This window comes from Hypanus sabinus, chromosome 4 (assembly GCF_030144855.1).
Source record: "Hypanus sabinus isolate sHypSab1 chromosome 4, sHypSab1.hap1, whole genome shotgun sequence".
Classification (NCBI taxonomy): domain Eukaryota; kingdom Metazoa; phylum Chordata; class Chondrichthyes; order Myliobatiformes; family Dasyatidae; genus Hypanus; species Hypanus sabinus.
Genome location: NC_082709.1, coordinates 107,360,610 through 107,386,491, shown reverse-complemented (window position 1 = coordinate 107,386,491; position 25,882 = coordinate 107,360,610). Strand labels below are relative to the sequence as shown.

General features: G+C 46.5%; 1 protein-coding gene across 10 annotated transcripts in view; it reads right to left on the bottom strand.

Annotated features, from left to right (window-relative positions):
• Positions 1 to 25,882, bottom strand: part of enox1 (ecto-NOX disulfide-thiol exchanger 1) — a 516,884-nt gene that overhangs the window by 412,231 nt on the left and 78,771 nt on the right. For 6 of the 10 annotated variants that reach the window (XM_059967825.1, XM_059967822.1, XM_059967817.1 and 3 more), the window contains one exon: positions 8,095 to 8,242. The exons of 1 other annotated variant lie outside the window; for it this stretch is intronic. In XM_059967825.1, the coding sequence (XP_059823808.1) occupies positions 8,095 to 8,104 (10 nt within the window). In that variant the 5' untranslated portion in view covers positions 8,105 to 8,242. Of the gene's footprint in view, positions 1 to 8,094; positions 8,243 to 8,558; positions 8,681 to 17,912; positions 19,499 to 23,006; positions 23,091 to 24,771; positions 25,342 to 25,882 lie in introns of those variants that run through there. 3 more of the 10 variants (XM_059967819.1, XM_059967821.1, XM_059967818.1) reach the window with 3 other exon arrangements.

Below are 25,882 nucleotides of genomic sequence, written 5' to 3'. Positions count from 1 at the left end.
ATGTTCACTAAAACAGTGCGTTTCATTCTCTCAGGAGATCATTCTACCCGAGAGAGCTGCAGAGATGTCCTCTCCGTAACACTGCATGTATGGCACACACACAAACTTCTTCCTGTGCACTGTGGTACACGTGCTAATAAACCAATTACCAAGAAGATTGATACAAAATGGCACTGGATGGCTACCTGTGATGAAGGGGACTTCATGAGGGAAGGACAGTCATGGATTCAGACTGGCTAATTCACGTGGTCTGTACATTCTGGCTTGGTGGTGAAAAAGGCGTAACAGCATCTCTTTCACCTCATATGGTTGAGGAAGTTTGATTATGGGCCCTCAAATCCCACACAATTGAGAGCATCCTGACTGGCTGCATCACTGCCTGGTATGGGAACTGTACTTCCCTCAGTCACCAGACTCTGCAGGGAGTGGTGCGGACAGCCCAGTGCATCTGTAGTTGTGAACTTCCCAAGATTCAGGACACTCACAAGCACAGGTGTGTAAAAAGGATCACTGGGGACCCAAGTCACCCCAACCACAAACTGTTCCAGCTGCTACCATCCAGGAAACTGTACCGCAGCATAAAAGCCAGGACCAACAGGCTCCGGGACAGCTTCTTCCACAGGCCATCAGCCTGATTAACTCACACTGATTTGACTATTTATTATAAATTACTACAATTACTCACTTAGATGAAGATGTAACACAAGATTTTTACTCCTCACGAAGGAGGTAAGAAATACAGTCAAATTTTACGCATCAAACTAATTTGTGTGAGTGTGGCAGCCTTGCACAAGGGCAGGATCGGTCTGCAGGCTGTGCTCTGATAGTGTAAGGGGTGGTTCAGCAATATCTGACACCAGTGGGAACAGCTCACTGTTGACATTGAATCCCAGTGTTGCTTAACTTGCAGAGCAGTCGTTCAAGCCCCTGGCTGCTTTACCGAGCATGCTTATGCACAAATCCACATGCCACTTCTGAGCACAGAGCTGAAAGTAAATACCAAGTGTACTTTGTACAATAGGGAGATCCCTCGAGTTGCACATTGTGGTACGGACCCCGTCACAACCCAGAGGGAAGAGGTTTGTGATTTGAGCAGGAATACCTCTGTTGCAAGGAAAAACTTTTCCCATCACCCCCCCCAAATCTATACCCCACAAAGTGACCCCTCCACCAGCCCCCCCCCCCTTTGACCCCTGCTCCAAGGAAACTCTCCATCCACAGCATCTTGGAGAATCCCTTCCGCACGTTCTCCAGCGCAATTGGATCCTTCCTATACCGTAGTGATCAGAACTGCACATAGGATTCCAGGGGCTGGAGCTGAAAATTCCACTTGGGATTTCTAGTTGAGCTTCAGACTTGTCTGAGCCTCTCCCGCACGGAGCCCCGGCACGTACTTTCAGAGCCTCGTCTCGTGAGCCGATTAGTTTTCTCCCACTATTCAGAACCAGCGCTGGAGGCCAGCAGTCTGGTATCCTCTCTTGGCCGCGTGATGAATGAACTGTTTATTACGTTACCACACTTGCTTTCCTGACCCAGAGACTTCTGCAAGTTCCACGACAAATGCCACCTTTCCAGAAAGGCCTCTGAGACCAAGTAAGATTCCAAGAGCAGGGTCATCTCTTATCCCTGTATTCTCAGCCTGATTAACTCACCGACTCTCGTCACTGCTGCCTGTGGGAGTTGGGTGCTTACCAGTTAACCAGTGGCCACAGACAAAGATTCCGCAGATGCTGCAAGTTCATAGCAACACATACAAAATGCTGGGGCAGCTCAATGGAGAGGAATACAGCTGAAGTTTTGGGCAGAGATCTTTCAACAGGACCAGTGAATGTACTTCCCTTTATTAACGCTGCAGGCTCCTAAACCTTTTTGTGCAACTCCTCCTCCAGTAACCAAACCCCACTCCAGTACAGATACAAACAAAGGAAAATTATCAGCTTGTTCTGAAACATTAACACTGCTACTCTCTCCATAGATGCTGCCTGACTTGTAGAGCAGTTTGTTTACTGTTAATAAACAGAATCTATAATTACAAATACAAGAGGCTATCAAGGTCATTCAATCATACAATCTAGAGAAACAATCTAAACACTGGGGGTACTCAGCAGGTTCAGACGGGACAGTCAGTGAGGATCTGCCCAAGCCCAGAGAAAGGGTTTTGATCGACTACAAGTCTGTTCCCCTTTTACTTTGCCTCCATCTCCACTACCCGAAAACCTGGGGTGTAACAGCTGGAGGAACTCAACAAGTCAGGCAGCATCTATGGAGAGGAATAAACAAGCAAAGTTTTGGGCCAAGACCTTTCACCAGGGCTGTAATTCACCCAGTCCACAACGGGTGAATGGTAAACACATGCAGTGGGTTAAAATTAAACCCAGGGAAGTGAGTACTCTGCTATTTTACTATGAAGACCAAAGAGGCTGCAGATTCTGGAATCCTGAACATAAACAAAACGCGGGGAAAACTCAGCGGGTCGAGAAGCATCCACGGAAATGAATAGTGCATGTTGATATTTCCGCAGGCTCTCGGCCTGCATCAGACTGACAGTGTGGCAAACACGGACAGGAATGATGGGCACACTGAACCCATCTCCCCATCCTGTCTCTGCACATTCTGCTCCTCCCCACATGTCCTCCGCCGTTCCGAATGCTTCAATTCACTGGCCACCCTCACCAGGTCAGGCTCAGAGCACTCAGCCTCCTGAACAAACATCCAACTAGTTCCCCACCACTAACCTGTCCTTACAACTACTCTCCTGTTATTCTCTGCCAATCTCAGAGTACTCTCCAGTTCTGCCCGCCTTTTTGTCGATGTGGAAAAGCCCTTTCCCCCAAGCACATTAAAGCAAATCCCCACCCACACCGTCAGCTCTTCATCGACACCTGCCCCGGTGCTGTTGCCTCCACTCACGCACAATTCGGTGTTTAATGATCCACTAGGTTTGTTTATTGTCATTCAATCATACACATGTATACAGCTAAATGAGGCATCGTTCCTCTGGGGCCATGGTGTAAGACACTTTCCATGCCATACAGCACATACCTGCAAACAATTTCAGCCTGCCTCCAGATTCACCTGGACCGTCTCTGACACTCAATCTCTCCGCCTCCATCTCAGGAGACAGACTCCCAGACTTGTCACAAAATACACTACAAACCATACTGACTCCCAGACTTGTCACAAAATACACCACAAACCTCCCGACTCCCATCACTACCTAGACTACACCACCTCCTACTCTCAGTTTCTGTCTCCACTCAAGACCATGTTTTCTTCCTCAGGATCCCTGGAAAGTCCCTCCTTCGGGAAGCTTGGTTTCTCCTCCCCATCACACTCTCCCCTCCAACAGGAGGTGCAACATCTGGCCCTACCCCTCCTGCTTGCCTTGCCGAGTTCTTCCAGCAACTTTAAGCTTCAGCTGATTTCACAACATCCGCTGGTGACATCAAACCTGGTTCTGATCTTTCACGTTGGTATTTTAAGTAAATAAGATTTCGATTCTCATCGACACAACTGCCCTGGGCCACGAGCCACATTTCCATGCACGTGCCCAATGCTGTCCAAACAGCAGCAAGGGAAACTGTGTTGATGCGGGAAAGCTGTGGCCACATCCTGACCTGCAGAAGTGGACAAGTGGAAATCCAAAGGTTACTGTCCAAGTGCCTCCATTCCACTATCAGCTCGCCAATGCCCGAGCAGGGTTCTCCCTTACAATCTCAGCGTCTCCCTTTCACCCACGTGTTTGTGTCCAACTCCGAGCTGCTCATTGATCCCCGGGTGTCGATGCCATCACAGAAGGTGCAAATCCACAGAAAAGCAATGGACATTGTGCAGGTACAAGCCGACATCTATACTGGAAGTTGAGAGCTAATTTGAAAGAGACAAGCAGGCTGCCCTGGAGCCACCTACAGTACATCCATGTTTAATTAAAACTGTATTAGCAGTCAGGAATTGTTCAAGCATCGCCCATACCAAGCTCCTAGACGTAACCATGACGAATAATTTGTCCCAGTCCAGCTACGTGTATGGTGCGGCCAAAAATGCACAACGATACCTCTACTCTCTCTGCAGGCGAAGGAAATTCTGCATGTTCCTGATGAGTCTTGACAAGTTTTATTTTAACTTTTACATCTGCAACATGGAAAGCATCCTACCTGGATGCATCGCAGCTTGGAATGGCCCAAGGCTGCAAGCAATTGCAGAGAGTTGTGAGCACTGCCCCATCCATCACACAAACCAGCCATTGGCCCAGTCTGTATTTCACACTGCCAATGACCCCATCCATTACAGTTATTTTCTTTTCTACCCTCTTCCATTGGACGGAAGATCCAGAAGCTTGAGAACATGTACCACTAGGCTCAAGAAGAGCTTCTACCCCAATGCCTTCACTCTTGAACAGACTTCTCACATGTTTAAAACAAGTTCTTAGTTGCCCTGTCTTTCGCAGGGCCCTCGCTCTCTGCCTGCCTGCAGGGTGGCTCAGTAGCGTAGTGATTAGCACAGGTGACCTGGATTCAATTCCCGCCACTGCCTGGAGTCTGCATGCTCTCCCCGTGACCACGTGGGTTTCCTCTGGGTGCTTAAGATTCCTCCCACAGTCCAAAGACATAGTAGTTAGTAGGTTAATTGCTCATTGTAAATTGCCCCATGATTAAGCTAGGGTTAACTTGGACGAAGTGCAGGCTGACATGGCTCATAGGGCCTTTTCCCACACTGCACCTCAATCTTAAAAACTTTATATTCTGCTTTTCTTCTTACTGCACGAGTGTACTTAAGTTAGGATCTGTCTGGCTGCAGGCTTTTCACTCCATGTTGGGACACATGACAATAAACCAATGCCATAAACTGTCAGGTCATTGGGCAGTTCCCCAGACAATCAGGTTCAATGACCATCCCCTTACTACTGATTCTGATTTAGTGTACATAACTTCTGCTCTAACCATCATCCCCCCTCTGCACTCTTGGGGGAACCACCAATTTCTCACTGGGTGAAATTGGCATGGCTGCTGTGACTAAGTTTACTTATGACTTGTGCCAAGGGCCATTCACAGTGAGTCACAGGCCAATCTGATTGGTTGATAACAGGAATCCTGCACTGGGCCACAGAACTACTGTTAGCCTTTCACAGCGACTGTTCTCTCCTCACACTGCCAGCTCTTAAGCTGCTTTAATACATTCAAACATCTGATACTTTAAAACTGCCCAGTGCTGTACTGTATAATGTTAGCCGTTACAAAAATGGAATGCACAAAATAGAATCAACCTTAGCCAAAACACAATCAAAGAAAACAAAACCAGCTCACTCACCCTCTTACACCAGAGACTGTCAGCCCTCATTTAAGCAGGGAGCTGACAGAACCTGCAACGGATCAGAAAGCTGATCCCTAGGATGAGGAGCTGAATGAAGAGCAGAGCTGACAGAAAAAAAAGACAACAAATTCCAGGCTGAAGTGATCTTGATCAAGTATAACAGCATGCCACAATTTGTCACGAAGAGACAGAGTGGGGAAGGAACTGCTGGCAAGATTCCTCTGCCGCCACCCCATCCCAAGCCGAACTGATTAGATTTTCTAACTGGTGTACTGTAGTTTGACAATACAAGCAGAACAAGACTCCAGGCAGGAAGGCTTGGGACACCGACTGAGGTAACTGCACATTCAGAAACAGTTGGCCGCACACGGTAATCAGCATCACAAAGTGCGGGGAAAGTCAGTGACTTGTGGGTTGAGACGGTACAAGGACAAGATAGTGTGGCCATGTTGCAAGCATCTGCCCAACACTAATTGAAACCCTACTTGCTTGTTTCACTCGGAGAGATGTGTTATATTGAGCCACTACTTAATACACAATAAACTACCTTCCACGCTCTCACAGGGGCAGCCAAGGAACATTTCATACAGGGTTAATCTGAGCCCAATGGCAACTTTAAAAAAAAATCAAGACAATCAGTGTCTTAAAAATGTGCTCCAAGCATGAACACATTTCCACATGCACACACACATTACATGACAGATAATGGAAAAGTTGCAAGTATACACACCCAAGAATCCAGAGCCAAGACAACAGCAGCAGTCAGTGATCCTCGACTGTCATTGTGGCTCTTGCCCCCTCAAGGAAATAACCTTGCTGAGGCCACAATGTGGGGGGTGCCGACAGCTGCCCAAAGGATCCACCGTAGCCAGCAGGTCACAAGAACCACCCTGCACGGTTTTGCTTCCCTGTAAGCACTTGTCTCGCACACTCAGCCATTCTGCAATACATCACTGCTCAGATTTAATTAACAAATGACTCCCATCCTTCCACGTGTGAGCAGCTTTTAAGAGATGCAGGCAGCCTTTGAGTGCTAGTCACTTCTGCTATCTGGAGTCCCCTGCTGGTTCACGCAGCTATCAAACAGTCCAGGCACACGGGCTCCACACAGCTATCTATCATTTAACACAGATGACAACACCAATCAGCCCCTCGTGTAATCAACAGTTACTTACTGTAGACATTGCCCCCACTGGCATCTCCTCCAGTATCTACTGTAACTTGCAACAGAGGCTGGCAGCTTCCCGTTTCCATAATGACATCACGGGATCAGAGGCCGAGCCCGATAAATGACCGAGATGTCTGTCAGATCAGCTGTCTTCAGACAGAATGGTTGGAGGGAATGAGTGGCATTCTTCCTCTCAGAAATGAGTGAGACCACAGGGAACAGGGTCTTACTGATGACAGGAATTTATTTTTGGCTTTCCAGCATCTGCACCATTTGGCCTTCAGTACGGTTGACATTCAACAACTGCCCAATCGAATCAGAGGCTGTCAGCTTTCCCATTGGCATTCTATCAAGATGGATGCCGAGGATGAAGCATGATGGGAATTCTTTTGTCAGAAAGGAGGGCACATGACATCTGACCTCTCTCCTCCCCCCCACCCCGTACTACAACTAACCAATCTCAGGTTTCTAGAATCTGCACAATTTTGTATTCAGTGGTCATACAAAGAGGCTACCCAAATCTCGCCAGGTTTGGGTGTCTGACACAACAGGTATCTGTGAACACGAGCCATGATACGGGCAGGAAACAATTTTTTTTTTAAGTTTCAAATGCTGGGGATTAGAAAAACAGAACCGAATATACTGATTGGCCACAAATGCAATGCCAAGCTAATTAAACCCAGTAATTTATACTCAAACAAACTTCTTCCTACACAACATCCATATCCTGCTATGCTCCACACATCAGTGTGTCTGCAGCTCCTTAAACAAGTCCATCCACCACCACCCCGGCAATACATTCTGGCCACCAACCATTCTGTCAAATAAAAGTAGCTTGCCCCTCAGAGCTCCTTCAGACATCCGCCCAATCGTTTTGGAAGTGTATCTCTAGTGTTAGACATTTCAGCCCTGGTTACAGCTGTCTAACAGCTTCAGCACACCTTCAGGAAGGGGAACTTCGCATGAGGGACCCCTCATCACAGCAAGGCAGCAGGCTAGCTGCAGGGTGGATGTGGCTAGGACAAACATCAGGTCAAGGCACTAAGACTGTGCAGTTTGCAGCTCACGTGATCCTGGTCCACTGAGACACCCTCAGCAGATCAGATAGGGGATGGCAGATAGACATCAGGGCAGCTCCAGTGAACTGCTCCCAAGGAGAGAACGCAAATTAGACACTGTGCCTTTTGGTCAGTGAATGGTCCCCCCCCCCCACCCCTCCGCCTGAGGGAGACCCCACGTGTACCTGCACAGCAGATGCACGGCCACTAGATGGCAGCAGGACTCGCGGCTCGGCGCAGCCACGCCAAACTCCGGAGATGGCCAATTAAGCAGCAACTGTAGCAGTTCCGCGCTTGCAAAGTACTCGCTGTTTATTTTTATACAAAAAGAAAAGCACCAAAGGAGTGTATGGTTCAAGAAAAAACCCAGATATTCGTTCGGCACTTTGATACACGGGGCCATTTTTAAAGCTACCGGCTGTTTGGACGCCGTTGTTACGGGTCTGAGGGGTTTAACCGCCTGGCTCCCGAGTAAAGACCTTAGCAATGAAGAAAATAACCCTAACACACCGCACGGACAACACATGCAACATGCAGATGCCCCAGTTTGCGACCTACCTGCTGCCATTACAGACTGCCTTGCTCTCCGCTGACTTGTGCGCCGCGCTGTTCATCAGCCCTTTCAATCACTTTACACGCCGGGATGGAGTGATAGACCGGCGGGCTTGGGTTGCAATTGGCAGGATGGAGAAACACCTGGTTTAATCTACGAGACAAAACAGCAAATGCTAACACTGGGAACCTCTCCACCACTGTAGGCGCACACACATACCACAATTTGCTCAGATAACTTCCAGCTCCCTTGTAAAAATCCAAAACAGATAGAATAAATCTGAATTTCTTTCACGAGGGCTGAATCCCTTAGGAGGCGAGTGCCTTCTGTGCTCTTCACCGCTCTTCACCACCCTCACCCCCTCCCTTCCCTCCCTCCTCTGCTAAGTCCTCCTACAACTGTGCTTCGGCATGTCTAACCTTCTCCCGCTCTGAGACGATGCCATTTAAGTAGTCGTCAGCTATTTTACCTTGGGGATCCCGTGTCTTATCAGTGTTGTAACAGCCCAGCCTTTTGCTTTCTGTCACAATCGGAGCTTTAACATTTAAAGCTACAAGCACCGTCATTTATTTTCCCTTTCGTTGAAAACCAACTTCTCTCCCCCCGCCCCCGAGACAAAGCTCGTGAATCCTTAAAAGAGACAAAGAAACAAAAAGCAGGGAACATCGCTGTTTGTGTTCCACCGCCCTCCTCCCTCCAGCGAGGAATGCTGAATAATTTATAGACATTCCTATATTGCTTTCCCGTGGCATTTTGTTTCATTCTCCCTTCAAAGAGACTTGACACTAAAAGTAAACAGGAGCCATTGAAGCCTCTCGCCCTGAAGGAGGCTAACACAGATTTCCAACATCTGCAGGATTTTGCTTTTGGTGATCTTTAATTAGAGGGCAGCCCAGAGGCTCAGCAGGTGGAGAACTACCAGGTCAGTGAGTCCCCAGACTGGATGTCCCTATCAGCAGAAAGCTCAAGGCGTGGTGCCCCCCCCCACCCCCCCATCACCATAGGTCTGCCAGCCAGCGAGTCCAAAGTTCGGGGCCTGGAGCTCGGAGTCCTGTCATCGGTAAGCCTGGGGTTTGGGATCAGTTCATCAGCTCGTCCAGGGACCAATGCTGGACACTGAAGCCCAAAGGTCAACTGGAAGTCCAGAAGTCAAAGCCTGGTGGCCGAAGCCCTGGATCACCGGGAACGCGAAGGCCTGCGGTACACGAGTCCACTGGAGGCTGGAAGGGCTACGGGTTTGTTTTACTGTCGTGTTCTGCCTGCATGGTGGGTACGCTATGTTAGCGTCGGCATCTGTGGACACACTTGTGAGCCAGCACAGGCTCAGCTTGTGTTAGTTGCTAACACAAACGACGCATTTCAGTGTATGTTTCAAAGTATGTGAATTGAGTTGAATCAAGTTTATTACTTACATCCCTCACGTACGCGAGGAGTACAGAGCTTTACGTTACGTCTCCGTCTTGTGATAAGTAAGTGAATCAGAGTGATCCGGTTCAGATCACGCTCTCCCTGTGACTGCACAGGTTTCCGGCAGAATCTCGCGTTGTCTCCCACAGAAGCTAGCAGGGTATAGCAGACATGAGAGACTGGAGGTGCTGGAATCTGAACAGCATCTGTGGACCAAAATGGACGGCCAATATTTCGGGATCTATATGAAGGTTCTTGACCAGAACACTGCCGGTCCATTTTCCCTCCACAGATGCTGCCTGACCTGCTGAGTTCTTCCACGTCATATAGGTTGCTCCCATGTGTAGCAGAATTTGAGGAAAGTTGAACTGATTTTGAGGAGAATAAAATGGGGTTAGTATCGATGATTGGCATGCCTGAAGGGCCTATTCCGGTGCTGTCAGATTCATCATTAAGCCATTCATTCGCTTTTCCCAGAATTGCCAGTTTGATATCAGGGCAGCTCCGGTGAATTACCCCCATCAGAGGCAAAATGTTTCTGAACAAGCTGAAATGGAGCATTCATCTCACTGGCAGAGACTCGCTACAGGTGCTAGAACAGCAATTTAACTTCAAATTATTGAGTCACTCGCACATCTGGGATGCATGGACTGGTCAATCAATGGTCTCCTCAACCAGTCTGACTGAGAAACCTCACACAGCAAGCAAACGTTGGAATATATAATTCAGTGGAAAGTCAGGCACAGAAAGCCAACTAAAGAGAGCGGAAAAGAAAAGGAAGATGTTAAGAGAAGGCCAAAATAAACAATAACTATTAATCTTAGCTTTCAAAGAAGTTGTCTATTAAGTTAAGGTCAAGTTTATTGGCATCAAAGACGATTGATTTTGATGAATTAAAGAGTGAGTGAAAGAGACTTCACACTGGTAAAAGTTACGTTTGAATGTCAGACAGATTGTTCAGCAATTTCCTTCTGAATGGACATGATCTAATGTTCCAGCTGTGTCTGGTGGACATGGGCTGTAACTCAAGGCCTTTCATGTATTTCATATATCGTCTGGTCTGCCAGCAAGGGTTATGGGGGTACAGACTTTATAAAGGAGATAGTGATTCCAGATCTCCACATGTAACCTCAGATGTGGTTGGTCAGAGCCGTTGTCTGATTTACACCATCGCAACGGGGAGCCTGATTGCCCCACCACCTTCTCGCCACAAATTCCAGACCAGCGATTGTGTTGTCGCAGATCGGACTGGTGTTGCACCCTCCTGCGAATTCCAGCTTTCATTTGTCCTGTAGCCGGACTTTTGAGGACGGAATGAACTGACAATAAACTCCTTACCTTGCACTGATGCACCTGGGATAGGTTGGGCTCATTACTAAGCTGCAGAGAGAGAGAGGAACCCTTGTGATTTGGTTCAGCCATGAATTGCAATATTGAATCAGCTGTGTTAATGATATGGATGGTCATTATTTGCACACATCAGCTGAGGCAAGGCAATCAGTGCTGGCCTTACCGGAAAAATCCAGAGCCAGATTATCTATGCTGGCCCAATGCCAAGCAGTGAGTCTCTCATAGAAACTTGGAAAACCTACAGCACAATACAGGCCCTTCGGCCCACAATGCTGTGCCGAACATGTACTTACTTTAGAAATTACTCAGGCTTACCCATAGCTCTCTATTTTTCTAAGCTCCATCTACCTGTCCAGGAGTCTCGTAAAAGACCCTATCGTATCCGCCTCCACTATCATCACCAGCAGCCCATTCCACGCACTCACCACCCTCTGTGCAAAAAACTTTACCTTGATATCTTCCAAGCACCTTAAAACTGTGCCCTCTCATGCCAGCCATTTCAGCCCTGGGAAAAAGCCTCTGACTATCCACACGATCAATGCCTCTCATAATCTTGTACACCCCCATCAGGTCTCATCTTGTATCACCTCTCATCTTCCGTTGCTCCAAGGAGAAAAGGCCAAGTTCACTCAGCCTATTCTCATAAGATATGCTCCCCAATCCAGGCAACATCCTTGTAAATCTCCTCTGCACTCTTCCTGTGGTTTCCATATCCTTCCTGTAGTGAGGTGACCAGAATTGAGCACAGTGGGGTCTGACCAGGGCCTCAAGCAGGAGTACTTATTATTAAGGGGTACAGCCACCGGGGTACTCTCTAGTATCTGACTCTTGCCCTTCCTTCTCCTGACTGTTACCCACTTGTCTGTCTCCCGTGGCCCCGGTGTGACCACCTGCCTATAGCTCCTCTCTATCACCTCCTCACTCTCCCTGACCAGACGAAGCTCATCGAGCTGCATCTCCAGTTCCCTAACACGGTCCCTCAGGAGCTGCAGATCGATGCACCTGGCGCAGGTATGGTCGTCCGGGAGGCTGGGAGTACACCTGACACCCAGTACAGAACACCGGCCTCACACGCATACTTAGTATTCCTATTCTTCACAAGTAACTTACATCGCCTCGCCCCTTTGAGCCACAGCTCTCCTACTCTCTCTCCCTCTACTCTCACACCAGCTCTGTAAAGCTGTCTTCTTTTTAAATTCTTCCCGCCAGACTCGCTGACGTCCATGTGCCTGCGCAGTCGTGCCTTGATCAAACTGCTGAAGAGAAAACACACTCCTTTCAAATTCTTCCTGCTGGTCTAACTCGCTGACGTCCACGTGCCTGTGCAGTCATGCCTCGATCTCGCTTGGTCTCCTGTTAAACTGGTTCACTGTTACACCCTAGTTCCAAGTCCCCAGCTGAGGTCTCCACACATCTCCCCAAACACCATCCGTAAAGTTCACCAACAGCAAGCTAGCTTATTCCCCGATGGTTAAATATGGACTAAGTGTGTGTGTGTGTGCGTAATTCCAGTTCCTAAACAGAATTCTAACAAAGATGAAGGTCTCGCTCTAAGTATTGTAAACAAGGTGAGACAGCGGAAACCTGATTGGATGAGGACTGACCAATCAGGAGGGATGAATGACGGGGATATAAATACCATTGGACTAGACGTGCTGAGATATCATCCCTATTGAAGGTGGCAGAGTTGATCATCGAAACGTTAGTTAAAGTTGATAGCTGTACCCGGATGGAAGAACAAGAAGAGATTATCTCTCTGTTTATCAAAGCTTTTCACTGCTTGATGTGTCCTACCCCTATCTGATTGCCCAAAATTCATCATCTCTTGATTTACCAGAATTAAATTCCATCTGCCAACACTCTGCTCAACTTTCCATCAATGCACAACTCGGGAAGTCTCCTTGTCCTGTAATACAATTTGCAGACTCTGACTGAGTCCTTCAGGGTGGCTGTAACTGACCTCCGGTGCGGTGTGTACATCTGCCCATGACTGGCTGTGCTTCCCTCCCTCGCACGCCAGATGTGGTAGGAAAGGCAGGTGGACTGGCTGCTGTAAAACATGAGGACAATTGGAGGAACTGGGGAAAATGGGAATGCAGTGTTTGGTGGTGGGGGGAGGTACAGGGAAATTAGACGAGGGGGAATGTTCTGAGAGCCAGCATTGGCATGCTGGACAGAATAGCCAATTCTAGAAACATAGAAAATCTACAGCACAATACAGGCCCTTTGGCCCACAAAGCTGTCCTTAACTTAAATACCTTGGGTTACCCATAGCCCTCTATTTTTCTGAACTCCATATACCTGTCCAAGAGACTCTGAAAAGACCCTATTGTATCTGCCTCCACCACTGTCGCTGGCAACCAATTCCACGCGCTCACCACTCTCTGCATAAAAAACTTATCCCTGACATCTCCTCTGTACCTACTTCCAAACACCTTAAAACTGTGCCTCCTCATGTTAGCCATTTCAGCCCTGGGAAAAAGCCTCAGACTATCCACACAATCAATGCCTCTCATCATCTTGTACATTTCTATCAGGTCACCTCTCATCCTCCATCACTCCAAGGAAAAAAGGCCAAGTTCACTCAACGTATTCTCCTAAGGCATGCTCCCCAATCCAGGCAACATCCTTGTAAATCTCCTCTGCACCCTTTCTATAGTTTCCACATCCTTCTTGTAGCGAGGTGACCAGAACCGAGCACAGTATTCCAAGTGGGTCTGACCAGGGTCCTATATAGCCGCAACATTACCTCTCGGCTCTTAAACTCAATCCCACGATTGATGAAGGCCAATGCACCGTATGCCTTCTTAACCACAGGGTTAACCTGCATAGCAGCTTTGAGCGTCCCATGGACTCAGACCCCAAGATCCCTCTGATCCTCCACACTGCCAGGAGTCTTACCATTAATACTATATTCTGCCATCATATTTGACCTACCAAAATGAACCACCTCGCCCTTATCTGGGTTAAACTCCATCTGCCACTTCTCAGCCCAGTTTTGCATCCTATCGATGTCCTGTTGTAACCTCTGACAGCCCTCCACACTATCCACAACACCCCCAACCTTTGTGTCATCAGCAAATGTACTAACCCTACAAGTAAACGTGAGCTTCGACAAACAGAGGGCTAGGGGGTAGGGAAATTCTAGGCAGCTTCTAGAGTAGGCTACATGGTTGGCAGAGCATTGTGGGCCGAAGGGCCTGTATTGTGCTCTAGGTTTTCTCTGTTCTGTGTTCTAAATGTAGAGGTGACTAGACACAGACAGTAGTGTACACCGTCTCCCTGTGCTTTCTCCAGGTGCTGTGGTTCCCTCCCAGATCCCAGAGACATGAGGGTTGGTAGGTTAAATTGCCACTATAAAAAATCTTCTCTGTGCTAGTGAGTGATAAAATCTGACGGCAGTTAATGGGAATGTGGAGAGAATAAAATGACATTGGTGTAAATGGGTGGCCGATGGCCAGCACAGGCTCAGCGGGCCAGAGGGTCTGTGTTTGTAGCCATGATTCTATGATGATTAATGCCAGCCTTGCCACTGTCATTCGCATTCGGCTATGGGCAAAGTGCTTACCCTATCTGATTCACAGCTAGCGGCCCCGCTAATGATCGCAGCCATCCTGGTCTTTCTCTCCCCACCTGTCGTGCTCATCCAAACACTCACCATCTCCTACTGTCCCCCTCAACACACTGACCAACGGCAGGAGAACATTCAAGGAAGTACATTTGCACACCTCAGTCCAGTTCTAGCCTGCAAGCTGGGGAAACACTCGGGGCAGAGGGACAGAGGAGTACGAGTACCTCGTTCCCTGAAGGGAATAGATAGACAGTGGTGAAGAAGGCCTTCATCAGTCAATGCACTGAGAATCAAAGGTGAAATGTTTCATTGGAGTTTGGAGGAGACTGATGAGGCTGTGTTTGTAAATATCAGCGATTCTGAAGATGCTGAGCAACATTTGCTGAGTCTTCACAAAGAAAAAATGTCAGGCAGGAGGTAGGTCCCACACCACCAGGTTCTGGAGCAGCTATTACCTACATCCTTCAGGATCCTGAATTGGCATGGATAACTTCACTCACCACAGAATCTACGACTTGTACTCTCACTTTCAAGGACTCTTTCCAACTCAGTATTTTCAACGACCAAAGGGTCTCGGCCCGAAATGTCGACTGTATATTCTTCCATGGCCTGAGTTCCTCCAGCACTTTGTGTGTGTGTTGCTTGGATTTCCAGCATCTGCAGGTTTTCTCTTGTCAGTATTTTTTCACAGTTTGGCTACTTTCTAAGTGGTAGTTCATCAGTCTTTGTTTAAGTATAGTTTTTTGTAATATTTTACTAGTTTTTTTCTTATAAATGCTGTCAAAAATCTGAATCTCAGGGTAGGGTATGGTAACATATATGGGTTTTGAGAATAAATTTACTTAGAACTTTGAGTTCCTCCAGCATTTTTGCTGTGGTGTTTGGAATGTCGTGGTCAGTTCTGATCACTCTGCTCTAGGAAAGAGTGCAGATATTTATGAGGGTGTTTGCAGGAGGTGAGGAACTGAGTTATGGAGAAGGTTGAGACTTTATTTATTGGAGTGTAGGAGAAAGAGGAGTGATCTTAGAGCTGTGTAGTATCATGAGGGGCATAGATAGAGTGAACGTGCACAGTCTTTTCCCCTAGAGTTATGCAATGAAGAACTAGAAGACTTAGGTTTAGAATCAGTACAGAAAGATTTAATAGGAAACTTGAGGGGCAACTTTTTCACCCAGAGGCTGGTCAGTATATGGAATGAGATGCCAGGGGAAGTGGTTGAGGCATGTGCATTAAAACATTTTAAAAAGGTACTGTTTACATCATTAGCCACTCATTTACATTAATGCTCCTCTGACAACACCTTCCATACTATGATCTCTACCAGCCAGAAGGGCAGCCAAAACATGGGAACAACAGCTCATGGAAGTTGTTCTTCAAGCCTCACACCATCTTCACTTGGAAATATATGACTTCCTTCAGCGTCACTGGGTCAGGATCCTGCGACTCCCTCCTGGATAGCATTGTGTGTATACCAACATCTCAAAGGTCAAGAAGGCAGCTCACTTCTACCTTCTCATGCAACATAGAACGTAAAACCAGCACAGCAAGTTCAAGGCCTAGTTCAGTCAGGTCCTCCCTACATTCATGACCCTTCACACACTCTGGATCTTTTCATGGATTTCCAGTGCCCTGGCCCCATCATCTTAATTTTACTATGGATGGCCAGTCCCTTGACACTTCCATCCCCACTAGGAAGGCCACGTTTTTTTTGGACACCAGACCTAACCAGTTCCCCTCCCCACCACTTTCCTCCATCTGGTGGAACTTGTCTCCCTCTAAATAATTCTCCTTTGGCTCCTCCTACTTCAAACAAAGGGGTAGCCATGGGCACTCGCTTGGGCCCCAGCTATCCCTGCCTGTTTTCTCTGCTCCAAGCCTACACTGGTGGCCATCCCGCACTTTTCCTACACTACATGGACAACTGCACTGGTGCTGCTTCCTGCACCCATGCTGAGCGCATCGACTTCATCCACTTTGCCCCCAACTTCCACCCGGCCCTCAAATTCACCTGGTCGATTTCTGACACGTCCCTTCCCTTTCTCAAACTCATTGTCTCTGTCTCTGGAGACAGCTTATCCACCAATGTCCATTATAAACCAATGGACTCTCACATCTACCTCGACTACACCTCAACCCACCCTGCTGGTTGTAAAAATGCCATCCCCTTCTCTCAGTTCCTCTGTCTTCGCCACATCTGCTCCCAGGATGAGGCTTTTCATTCCAGAATGAAAGAGATGTCTTCCTTTTTCAAAGAAAGGGGCTTCCCTTCAACATCAACATCAACATTGCCCTCAACCACATCTCCCCCATGTCACACATGTCTGCTCTTACTCCATTTTCCCGCCACCCTACCAGGGATAGGGTTCCTCTTGTCCTCACCTACCACTCCACCAGCCTCCATGTCCAGCAATAATTCTCCGAAACTTCCACCACCTCCAACAGGAGCCCACTACCAAGCACATCTTTCTCTCCCCCCCTTTCTGCTTTCCGCAGGGATCGCTCCCTACACGACTCCCTTGTCCACTCATCCCTCCCCACCGATCTCCCTCCTGGCACTTATCCTTGCAAGCGGAACAAGTGCTATACCTGCACCTACCTCTCCTCCCTCACCACCATTTAGGGCCCTAAACAGTACTTCCAGGTGAGGTGACACTTCACCATGAGTCTGTTGGGGTCACATTCTGTGTTCAGTACTCCTGGTGTGGCCTCTTGTATGTCAGTGAGACCCGAGGTAGATTGGGAGACCGCTTCGCCAAGCATCTACACTCCATTCGCCAGAACAACTGGGATCTCCCAGTGGCTATTCATTTTAATTCTGCTTCTCACTTCCATTCTGATACATCCATCCATGGCCTTCTCCACTGTCATGACGAGGCCACATTTAGGTGAGAGGACCAACACCTTATATTCTGTTTGGGTAGCCTGCAACCTGATGGCATGGATTACTCAACCTTCCGGTAATACCCTCACACCCCTCCTCCCCTTCACCATTGCCCATCCCCTTTTCCCACTCTCACCTTATCTCTTTATCTGCCCATTGCCTCCCTCTGGTGCTCCTCCCCCTTTTTCTTTCTTCTGTGGCCTTCTGTCTCTCTCACCAATCAACTACCCAGCCTTTTACTTCACCCCTCCCCCTCCAAGTTTCACCTATCGCCTGGCATTTCCCTCTCCTCTCCCGTCTCCTTTTAAATCTACTCCTCAGTTTTTTTTTCTCCCGTCCTGCCGAAGGGTTTCAGAATCAGAATCAGACTTTAATCGCCAAGTACCTGTGCACATACAAGGAATTTACTTCCGGCAGGTGTTGTCTCTCTGCTCATAACAATAATAATGATAAATATAAATGAAAATATAGATTATACATACAAGTAGTGCAATCCAAGTAATAGTTAGCCGACAGTTAACCGGCAGTTAACTGTTCAGCAAAGTGACCGCAGTAGGGAAAAAACTTCTCCAGTGCCTATTAGTCTTAGTTTGGAGGGATCTGAAGCGCCTACCAGACGGAAGCAGTTCAAACAGTCCGTGCGCAGGATGGAAGGAGTCCTTTATGATGTTCCCCGCCCTCTTCTTCAACCTGGAAGAGTACAGGCCCAAAACGTTCACTGTACTCTTTTCTGTAGATGCTGCCTGGCCTGCTGAGTTCCTCCAGCATTTTGAGTGTGTTGATCAGTACAACTAATCATTTGGACAACGGTGTTGTGTCAAATTAATTGAGTTAATGACATCTAATCCTTTCTGTTTGCACATAGCCCATATCGCTACCTTCTCTGCATGTTCATCTATGAGCTTCTGAAATGCCTCTCTTGTGTCCCCACTCTCTGTGTAAAACATGTGCTCCACACACCTTCTCCTCTCACCTTAAGTATATGCCCTCTAGAATTAGACATTCCAACCCTGCAAAAAAGATACAGTTGTCCACTCTATCTATGCCTCTCATAGCTTTGTAAGTTTCTTCCCTGCCTCGTTTGTCTTAGCTCTGCTTACAGGGTGCAGCATCCTGATATACCTCTTCTGCAGCCCCTTCAACACCCTTCCCATACCGGGGGAATTCTCACGGACAATCAACTGTTGGCTCGGCCTGCAAGCCCCGCATCCCCTGAATGAATAAAAGATAATTCTGGGCGATGTGGTATGATTTGAATTGTGGTCATGAACCGAGGAGTCTGGTGGAAATATGTTGGAATGAAGAAACCAGGGGTCCAGGAGCCAGTTCTCATCAGGGATCAGAGGGGAGAGGGTCACTAACTTTAAATCACGTGGCTTTATCAAATGAGAGCATCTGCCCTTCAACCAGCAAGCAACTGCACTACAACGCCTCTTACTTCAAAGTTTGCACATGTTTGGCATGTCGTTTAAAACGCTGAGAATAATCACAGTGAAGACTGGTTGCGTTTATGGCCTGGTATGCAAACGCCAAGGCCCAAGAGTGGAAAAGCCTACAAAAGGTGGTAAATACAGCTCATGTCCATCAGACGGAACGCCCTGCCACCACTGGGCACATCTACAAGGAGCACTGCGACAAGAAAGCAGCATCCTTCTTCAGAGACACCCGCCATCCAGGCCGTGCTTTCTGCTCGCTGCTGCCATCGGGCAGAGGTACAGGAGCCTCGGACCCCACACCAGCAGACAGGGGATAATTATTGCCCGTCAACCATCAGGCTGCCGAACCAGCACGTGTAGCCTCACTCAGCTCAACACTGAGCTGATTCCACAACCCATGGCCTCATTGATTTCAAGGCCTCTATCATTCATGCTCTCTATTATTTACTTGTTTATTTATTACTCTTCTTTGTATGTGCCCCGTTTGTCTTCTTTTGCTCAATGTTTGCCTGTTAGTCTTTGATCGTGGTTTTTCATTGGTCCTATTGTATTGCGAACGCCTGGAAGGAAGTGGGTCTCAGGGTAATATCTACCTACTTTAATAATAAATTCACTTGGAACTTTGAACAGTTGTGTATCAGAAAAGCAGGCATCCAATTCTTCCATTTCCAGCGCCTTTAAATGCAATCTAATCATGTGTTTTTTTTTGTGAAGTTAGTTATTTCAAAGGCTGTGAGAGAAACAATTTTGATGTGAAGCTGAGGAGAATCCTTCTGACACACAGGGCTGCAAATGTATTTGATGGTGTCAGTGTCGAAGGGAAACAGTCGCAAGCCCCATTGAACATTCTGCAGTCAGTTGTCCTTTGATGTGTCTGTGAATCCATAGCAACTTTGAAATGAAAGTGTAGAGAAGAGCTACCAAAAAGCATGTAAAACACAGCCTGCACAATTTGAGAGCAGACAAAGAAGACAAATAACGGGAAAATTTGTAATGTTGGCAAACAAAAGATGAGAAATTAATATCAATAAGAGAGAAGGTACACACTGGGACCCTTGGCCTGTGATGGGATGGATATAAATGATTTAGACACAGGTTTTGTTCAAACCTGTACTTTGTACACTTTGCATGTTCGAGGCCAGGATTGCAGTATTTGCCATTGTGAAGCAAAACAGTCTCTAAACCTGCAGGGAGAGATTATATTTTCCTTCTGGATATTCCCTAGAGTTCTCAGTTCTCAGTACAGCCCAAGGCCAGATCAAAAGGCATTCAAGCCTACACTCCCATTCCTGGCTCACCATACCCTCAGTCCAGGCACTCACCTTGACTCCCCAACTTAGAAACGGTCTTGGTTTGTTATTGTCACACGTATCAAGTTATTGAAGAAAAAAATCTGTTGTTTTCAGGACAGATTATTCCACACATAAGTAGACTGAGGTGTGAAAAGGAAGACCGAGTTGAATATGGTGATGTAGCTGCAGGCAAGTGCAGTGTAGACAGACAAATATCAAGTGCAGTGGACACAACAAAGTAGGTTGAAATCACGATTTTGTTTTTAGCGTTGGAGGTCCATTCAAGTGTCTGATAACAGTGGGCTAGAAGCTCCCATTGAGTCTGGAGGCCCAAACTCTCAAGTTTTGATATCAATACACACAAAATGCTGGAGGAACTCAGCAGGCCAGGCAGCATCTATAGGAAAGAGTAAAGAGTCGATGTATTGGGCTGAGACCCCTTATCAGTCCAAATGAAGAGTCACAGCCTGAAACACTGACTGTTAACTTTTTCCCATCGATGCTGCCTGGCCTGCTGAGTTCCTCCGGCATTTTGTGTGAGTTGCTCGGATTTCCTGCATCTTCAGGTTCTGTCAAGTTTTTACATCTTCTGCTTTATGGGAAAGGGGAGAAGAGAGATGCTCAGGGTGTGAAAGGTTCCTGAGGCTGCTTTCCTGAGGCATGGAGTAGAATATGATTGCCTTACAAAATCTAGCAACCTCCAAGGGTGAGGTTTGAGATAAACCCAGCTTCAGCATCGTTGAAGGGAATATCCCAGTTGTCCATCTGCCATAGTTTCCCAATATCACTCTAACTTGAATTTGAAGGTTAGGTCTCCCTGCTCTGACACCTCATCCCCCGCCTACCTGCTGCAGCCTTGTCCAGTGTACACAACCCCGTTTCTACTCACCAAGGCTTTGTTACTAGCTGCTCTGATAGGAAGGATGCTCAGTGCCAGCGGCCAAATCGTATTACATGTGTCTGAGTTGAAGGCTTTGCAGCATTGTTCTGTGGCCGGTGAAAGTCAGGAAACAGTAAAAGCTGGAAGTCTGAACTGCTGCAAACACCGAAGCAGGTCGGCAGCATCCATGGAGAGAGAAACAGTTTATGTTTCAGGTTGTTGGCCTATAAGCAAAGCTGGGAAAGTATACGTATTCCTTATATTCCGTCTGGGTAGCCTCCAACCTGACAGCATGAACATCAATTTCTCCAACTTGTTCCCTCCCCTCTCCTTCACCATTCCCCATTCCCATTTCCCTCTTTCACCTTATCTCCTCACCTGCCCGTCACCTCCCTCTGGTGCTCCCCCCCCTTCCCCTTCTTCCATGGTCTTGTACCCCCTCCTGTCAGATTCCCCCTTCTCCAGCCCTGTATCTCTTTCAACAATTGACTTCCCAGCTCCTTACTTCGTCCCTCCCCCAGTTTAACCCATCACCTACCATTTTGTATTTCTTTCTCCCCACCCCCTACTTCCTGCTCTGACTTCTCATCGTTTTTCCTCCAATCCTGATGGAGGGTCTCGACCTGTAATGTTGATGGTTGACTCTTTTCCACAGAAGCTGCCTGGCCTGGTGAGTTCCTCCAGCATTTTGTGTTGCTTGAGAGATCAAGCTTGTTGAACGGGGGAGTGCTGTGATGGGGCAGAGTCTGTGATTGTCCAGGTAACACAATCCTTTCCGTGCTGTCTGGTTCATTGGTGTTTTTCAACCACAATGAAATCAATCTTTTCACCTGAACAACTGTGATCATGTGCATCGCCTTTGTTCTCCCCTTGGTTTCCCATTTTTCCAGCTCTGACGGAGGGTCTTTAACTAGAAACACTAGCTCTGTTTCTCTTTCCACAGGTGCTGCCTGACCTGCTGAGTATTTCTGGCATTCTGTCTTTATAGACTTGGGCAGTTGTAGCATGACAACTACCTCTCATGGCTCATTTGCTCGACCTTAACGGGAACTGACCCAATAATGTTGAAGAAATATTTGTGCTTTACGTAAATTATTATCTAATTGGTTTATTATGTGGCCATTGTACCTTATCCTTGTGCAAAGATAAGGAGAATATAAAGATTAGAGTATAACATGGGCCTGTCGGATTGGTGTTAGTGAATGGATGCTTGACGTTTAGCATGAACTCGACAAGCTGAAGGCCCTGGTTCCGTGCTCTGTGCCTTTACAACTTTGTGCAGAATCTGTCTTGCACAGATAAACAAGACTCCAGATCTTGGTTGTTTTAAACATTGCCCGAGGAAAAAAAAGCAAGTCAGCTTAAGGGAGTCTACAGCCCTAACTTTTAATTTGTGTCTCCTTGAAAGAGGCGGGATATAAAAAGAGATCATTTTGGAAATGAAAGCAGCAAGAACATTCTTATTTTGGTTGTGGTGAGTGGACTTCCACTTGAGTGTGATTTAATCAAGAGATCAAACAGTTAAAATAACCCGTAAAATGGCCAGTGAAAGACTCAGATGTAAACCCTCACCCTCTGCATCAATGTAGAACCTATTCACCTGGGGTGCTCTTAACCTGAGTCCCTGTTTGAATTTCTTTTGCCCCTTGTCTATTTTTAGAACAAATAATATGTATTTGACTGGAGACACAAATGACTGCAGATGCTGGAAAAAGAAGCCAAGAAGAACCACTGAAGGAACTCATTGGGTCAGTCATCATCAAGCCAGGACCAACGGGCTCTGGGACAGCCTCGTCCACCAGGCCGTCAGACTGACTGACTCACGCTGATCTGAGTGTATTTCTATGTTACACCGACTGTTCTACTTATTATAAATTATTATGATTGCACATTGCACATTTAGATGGAGACGTAACGTAAAGATTTTTACTCCTCATGAATGTGAAGGATGTGAGAAATAAAGTCAATTCAGTTCTGTTCAGTGGAGGGGGATTAACATACGAGCGGTTGATTGATAAATTTGTGGCCTACAGTAGAAGGAGTCAATTTCAGAAAACCTAGCACATTTATTTTTCAACATAGTCCCCTCCTACACTTACACACTTAGTCCAGCAGTCGTGGAGCATACGGATCTTGGACCTCCGGAAAGTGTCCACAGCAGGGGTGACTGATAAGTTCGTGGCCTAAGGTAGCAGGAGATGAGTTATTAACTTCAAACTTTCTGCATAATCACTCAGAGATTATCTGCATGTGCATTTAATGAGAGCTGTATAACTCATCTCCTTCTACCTTAGTCCACAAACTTATCAATCACCCCTTGTAGACTGAACTGAGAAACTCGGAAATGGAGCTGGAAGTGGTGAGAGATAAGATGGTGGTGAAGATGCCAATGCAAATCAATAGTCCAAATGAAGGGTTTTGGCCCAAAATGCTGGCCGACAATCTCCTTTAACAAATGCTGCCTGATTTGCTCAGTTCCTCCGTTTCTTATATTTACTTAAGGGAATGTTGTCAACATATTCGGCTTTTACTATTGTTGGGTAGTTTAGAGAAAAGAGGTTGAGTGGCAAATCCACATATTTCAGTATTTATGAATATCTTATGAGCTATAGAAAAAGTAAAGAACTATATTTAGAGTGAATCTTTCACAACCTTGGGTTATAAAATGGCTTATAACCAAAGGGACATGAGAATCTCTGCAACTCTGTCTACATCTGTCAGTGCCTTGGGAATGGAGACTCATCCCACCTCGTTCCCTTCTTCCCATTGGGCAAAAGATACAAAAGCCTGAGAAAAGGTACCACCAGGCTCAAAGACAGCATCTATCCTGCTGCTAAAGACATGCACAATAAAGATGAATCTATCTTGCTCCCTATTGTCTACTCCACCGCATTCTCTTTGTGACTATAACTCTATAGTCTTCACTCTTTATTGTCTCTTGCCTGCACTACTGTACCTTAATGAACTTATGTTTGGAAGTGATCTCGATGGACAGTTATCTTGATACAAGTGACAACAATAAACCAATTTCCAAGTATGGTCAGACACAAATAAGCCATGCTAACCTGAGGAAGTTACTCTGTGGAAGTGAATATCTTCCCCCCCCACCCCCCATTTCGACATCTTTGACTTCTCAGGATACAATTGAGGGTGCTGATATGGAAGATTCATGCATTCCCTCCAGGAATTAATTCACACATTCTCTCCAGGAATGATATTTTTGATGCTTTAAAAGTTGAAAATAATCGTCATTTCTGCACCCTCAGGTTGAATTCTGCCTTCCAATGCTCTCTCTGTGGAGTTTGCAGGTTTTGCTTATGAACGTGCGGGTTTCCCTGTAGCTCCATGTCCCAAGATATTTAAGCTATGAGGCAATTGGCAACTGTAAACTGCCCCTCAGTGCAAGGGGTGGTTGAATCTGAGGAGGGGGCAGGGGAAAGGTGTTGATTGGAAAGTGATGGCGGGGAATAAGCGAGGGTTTGGAAACAACGGGACTGCTGTCACTTTCCTCTATAGGATGAAGGACATGCAGAGACGTATAGAAAAATCCACTTCCACTTTGCACGCAAACTGCTGTGTGATCATGACAAGATGATCTATTTTAGGACTGTTGATGGAGAGATGTTCTAAAGTCCAAAGTAATGACTACCTGTGAAGAGATTCTTGGCCTCTCTACAGAGGCTGGTTTGAACAAAATTACTGAGAACTTGAGGAACTAATTAAGCACAAATAAAGGGGTTCTTGAATTGGAAACTCTGCCTTAAGGGAAATAAGCAGTTTCATAAGCACCTGAAATCTGAGGTCTAGAAACTTTTGATTTACAGAGCAGATGTTGGGGTGAAGAGTACAGGTCCAACAACTCACTCTTAACCATGTTGTGTGCAGAATCTTCACTGTAAGGACCTTCTGTGAATGAAGGCCCAGTCTCTCGTTCATATCCTACATTCCATCCTTCTACACAACTCCCCCACACCACTCTTCCAGAAATACCAATCCTTACTGGTAGTAATTAAACAGAAAAATGCTGGAAACACTCAGCAGGTCAGGCAGCATCTGTAGGGAGAGAAACAGAAAAAAAAAGCAAAGTTAATGTTATAGGTATAATACAATCAGCACTGGACTTCGAGGCAAATGGTCCTGAGATCGAATCCGGCTGACTCCTTGCATGCTTTCCATACGTGCTGGGTCCAGCATCGAGCTGACAACTTAGCTTTGTAAAAAACAGTCAAATGCTACGGAATTGGCAAAAGTGTCACCCAATGCATCACAAGGCGCAAAAAGGAACGATAACAACTAGGAGACCGGACACCCACACTGTGCATTTGGGATCCATCTCAACGGGGAAAGTTAACCATGTGACCCATCAGCCAATCAGATTGGCATTACGTAATGCAGAGAATAAAACAGGACGTGAAAAATGGAATATCGAATTCAACATCAAAGCTAAGACTCAAAATAATGATAGGTAAAGCAAATGGAATTAAAACAAAATTAAATAACTTTGTAATGACCATTTGTACGTCTCCACATTATTCATTTTTCATTAACCATTGGTAAGCCAGCACCATGCCACCAAGGCAGACAAATATGATAAATCACACAGCTTGAATATACTGTACCACAAAGATTACAGGAGGAAGACGTGAAAAGGGGAAGGAATGAAACACACAAGTTAAAAAGTTAATTTTCAATGCCAAAAAGGTTTGGCAATCATTAAAAATTAGGATACTACTGAAAGAATACCTGGAGTGAAAAGGGCCAGTTCTAATCTCTCCAGGTGAGATTACTCTACATCCACAAATAGACCAATTTCTGCCCTTATTTGTTAAGGAGTTACACAGCCTTTTCAATAAGCATTGGGAAAAACTTGAATCCTTAGAGAGCAAGTCAGGAAATTTAAACTTTTAAAAGCACTGCAAGTTGTTGTCCAACTTATTTCTAATTAAAATTGAGTGATGTTAGGTGGACCGGTATT